Raw genomic sequence first — 4,187 nt, 5'->3', positions numbered from 1 at the left:
ACAATTTTTGAGGGGAAAATTTACAAATTACTTCAAACATACTTCACCACACACCACCTTAACCGATGCCCTAACTGTGTTCCACCCGTTCGCACCCATCCCAAATCCCAAACTAAACCTATGACCTCACCACCAACCCTTGGGTCGGAACCCCTTCCTTGAGCCCTCTTTGTCGTCGCCTCATTTCATCCAACAAACCTTCAAAAAGCTTTATAAAGTCAGAATTACTCAATAATGACCTTTCCAATTCCTTTTGAGTGATAAACAAGGATAAACTTTGAGAGAATCGTACGGTGGTCAAGCTATATACTTCTCATCCTGGAGAGATGTAAGCTGGATTTGAGGAGAGAGAAAATGAATGGGGATCGAGAAGAGGATGGATTCGAAAAGTGTTGAAAGAACCTGGGCTTGTTCTTCGTCTTCCATTGGAGCTTAGGGCTCTTCGGCAAGGTCGGAAGAGTCTATGTTTGCACCAACAGGTAGGGCTCGAAACGAGCTGAGCCAATAATCAAAGTATGCGTAAACTTACGTGAACATCCGATTATAAAAAAAAAAAACCTTGTGGGAAGGAAAAACAAAAAGGAAAACATTCAATTCCTAGAAATGTCAAAGTTCCTAACATAGTAAACTTTTATTTCCACCTCTTATTTCCCAGCAACACCATTCACATATACCAGTACCACCGTCTTCTTCTTCCATGGACTCACCGCCCAGTACCGCCACCCAACATTCGTCAAAAACATTAATTCTTCCTTTTTGATTATGTCTCAAAACCCACCACCAATCCCAACCAATCACCACCACAACCACAACCACCTCCACCTCCTCAAAAAGCAAACAACCACCCTCCCCGACTTCGTTCTCACCGCCCTCTCTCTCTTCCTCATCGTCTCCTCCCCGTCCAAACCCCTCTCTCTCCCCCCCCACCACCACCACCACCACTACCCCCGTCGCTTTCTCAAAATCCCCACTATGTCCCACTCAAACCCTAACCCTAACCCCCACCGCCGCTTCGCCACCCCGCAATCCCTCTCCGACTGGCTCAAACCCCGCCTCCCCTCCGACTCCTTCGCCTCATGGGGCGTCAAGCCCGGCACCAAGAACGTCCACAACCTCTTCCTCGAGCTATACGAAGGCGAGACTACGCTCATCAATGACAACGACGATTCTAGCCCTCCTGTCCGTGCCCTCGACGTTGTTACCATCCGAATTATCGGGTTGAACAACCGAGTCCTAATCGAATTGCGCCAGGTGAGCTTCTTCGGCCCTACTCAAATTTGTACTTAATTTGACTAAAAGTTTGAGTTTTGTGATGAAGAATTCCAAATGGTCTAACCCAAATGTAAGGCACACATTTAGTAATAGCTTCATTAATGCCATAGGCGCAAATTATGAACAGTAGAACGAGCGGAGTATTCCAAATGGACAAACCCAAATGTAGCATGCATTTAAGTATTAGCTTCGTTAATGGCATAGTTGTAAATTATGAACAGTAGAACGAGCCTTCAAAAACTTGGGTTAAAATATGAGTCTCCTTTTGATTTGGTGAAAATTTTGAGTAAAACTCAATCTGGTGTGAGTTTGAACAAGGACTGGAGTAAGTTTAGAGGGGCTTTACTCAATCTTTGGCTCTGAGTCGATTAAAAAAGAAGGGCTGGAGATGCTAAGGGCGAAGCAAGAGGGAACCAAGGGTTGCCTTAGTCACCCTCAAGGGTTTTGTATTTGTATATACTACCCCTGTAATTTTAGAGATCTTTATAACATACATAAAATGGTCCCTCACATTTTCTAGAATTTTTGTTGTTGTCTCTCTCTTTCGCACGTATTCCTTTAAAATTGTGGCATGACTTCGCTTATTTTTATACTAGACGCCCAGGCACACGAGTTGTGTTTGCAAATCTTATTATGCAAAAGATGGAAAGAGTAAAGTTCTAATGGGTGGAAAAAAGTGTGAGCCAGCCTTAAAACTGACATTCACCTTATAAAGGGGCGTTCCCTTTATAATTGTAATAGATTACTCCTTTAGTTCTAACAATTTTATAATTTTTATTATGTTTTTGTACAAATTATCAATTTTTAGATGTAACTTCTCTTTTTTTCTCTCGTCTTTCTGTACATTGGCCATCCGAACATCTAATTTTTGGCTTTGTTTCTGGCACCAGGAATTATCGGATGGTACTGTGCGGGATCGGAACCGGCCTCTTTCGGAGAAGATGAAGCCGGGGGAAACCCTTGAGGCTGCCGTGGCACGTGCGGTGAGAGAAGAGCTTGGGTCGGTGATTGGGGATGGTGATGGGGTTGTTAGGATTGTGCCTGATTCTTATGTGAAGAAGGTGGAGGAGAGGGTTTCGGTTTCATATCCGGGCTTGCCAGCTCGTTACGTGTTGCATTCGGTGGATGCGGTGGTGGATGGGTTGCCTGATGGGGATTTTTGTACGGAAGAAGGGGCAGAGTATGAGGATACTGGTGAGAACAGAGTCACAGAAGCGGCAATTTCTTGTAAAAAGCATTATTGGAGATGGGTGGACGCCAATGCCGTTTGATTTCGGTATGGTTGTGAGTTTGCCCACCTCATTTAGGTTTTCATGATTCTTTTTTCGGTGATGCTATAGTCATTTTGCTAGTGTAGCAATGATACCAATGATATTGTGAGCATGAGCATGTATCTTTTACAGTTAGTATACACATTTATATAGGTGCGATGACAAACTATTTGTTTCAGATTTGAATTAGAAAGTTCTTCACTGCCTCAGTTGTTGATATTCCGTTTGTTTTCATTCTGGTTTTGACTTTTTCTTAAGATGTGGCACTGTGGACTAAATCATGCGATGATTCTTTATATCATGTCTAGCCTCGTATGAGGCTATGATAATAGTGTATTTCATTGGGCAATAAGGTTTCTGGAATTTTTTTTTGGGATTTGAACAAGCCTTGAATGCAGATCACTTGTTCATGAAATCATGCCTATTATGAATGCATGGACGAATAAGTTTTTCTTATCAATAGCCTTGACCAAATGTGTTGCCACCGGCTTTGGAAAGAAGTAATTTTTGTGCATGAAAACTTATGGTTGTGATTGTCTAGTCATGTCTTGTAAGTCAATATAGTTTATCTAGTGTTGTAACCAAGTTTATGCTGCAGAATTCAACCACTCTTGAAGCCAGGAGTTTGCTTGTTGAATAAAGCACTCTCTTACTAGGTGTGATGTGTGGGTTCAAGACTTCAGAGTCTCATGCTCGCTGCAACTTCTCCTTGTCCTATTCTCCTCCTACCTAGTGGAAAACCTAACTGTTCTGATATTTTTTCTGAAAGCCTTGGTGGACTTTTGCTTGAATGATACACTAAAAGAGGTCGATACTTGAGTTTCTTCATATTCACATATTCGGTAAGGAAGTCACAAAGTAGGCTTGGGGCAGATCAATCTGAACTCCTGAAAGAAAATCTTCCAATTTTTGAGGGTTTGAGCACAGGCTGATGGTATTTCTGGCTTTAGTCAAGTTTATATTCTTGAAGCTATGATTCAGGTCCATTTTTCTGTAGTCTCCTGCTCTTGGTTTAGCACTTAGTTTTGCAGAGTATTTTTATGGTCATAAAGAAGGTGCTTATAGTTATAGATGTTCCACTTGTGCAGAGCCTCCTTGTGGTTTTTGTTTGAGTTGGCCTCTAAGGTGTCTTTTTGTGATTGGAAGAGTTAGTTGAGTAAACTTAAAAACAATGCCCAGTTGGTACCCATTACTTCCCAGTTGAGTAAACTTATAAGCGAAAATAAATTGCAAGTGGGGTATGCATTAGCATGGCTAGAGGTAGAGAAGGTATTATTTGTTAGTGGATGTTTATCCCTTTTTCACCTCACAGGCGTTAGCGAAAAATCTTAGTCGTTTGATGCAAGTGCGGGCATGCCAGGACTTGTCTTGTCCGACATTTCTAGGACTGGTTGCCTTCAATCTAACTTCTAACAAGGTCTAATGTGTGTGATCCAAAGGGCAAGATCACAAAGTGGTTCGTGGTGATGAAGTGGACGTCAATATTTTCTAACCTTGTAGGAAAAGAAGAGAACAAAGTAACAGGAAAACTAATTCAACTTAATTAACGGTTTAACAAAGTTGATTGATTACAAGAAAATGTAAACGGGTATGGGTAAAAATAAATAAAAGTACAAGGTACTTGGAAATGTAAAGTGGACTAGA

At 41.7% G+C, this 4,187-nt stretch overlaps 1 protein-coding gene across 1 annotated transcript; it reads left to right on the top strand.

Annotated features, from left to right (window-relative positions):
- The first annotated feature begins 555 nt into the window (after positions 1-555).
- On the top strand, positions 556-2,762 carry LOC131319876 (uncharacterized). Its single transcript, XM_058350306.1, has 2 exons — positions 556-1,251; positions 2,163-2,762. The coding sequence occupies exons 1-2, from the start codon at positions 763-765 to the stop codon at positions 2,541-2,543; spliced, it is 870 nt and encodes a 289-aa protein (XP_058206289.1). The 5' UTR covers positions 556-762; the 3' UTR covers positions 2,544-2,762.
- Positions 2,763-4,187: the final 1,425 nt, after the last annotated feature.

Source organism: Rhododendron vialii, chromosome 3a (assembly GCF_030253575.1).
Source record: "Rhododendron vialii isolate Sample 1 chromosome 3a, ASM3025357v1".
NCBI lineage: Eukaryota > Viridiplantae > Streptophyta > Magnoliopsida > Ericales > Ericaceae > Rhododendron > Rhododendron vialii.
Note: the sequence above shows the minus strand (reverse complement) of the source record. Positions and strands in the feature narration are given on the sequence as shown.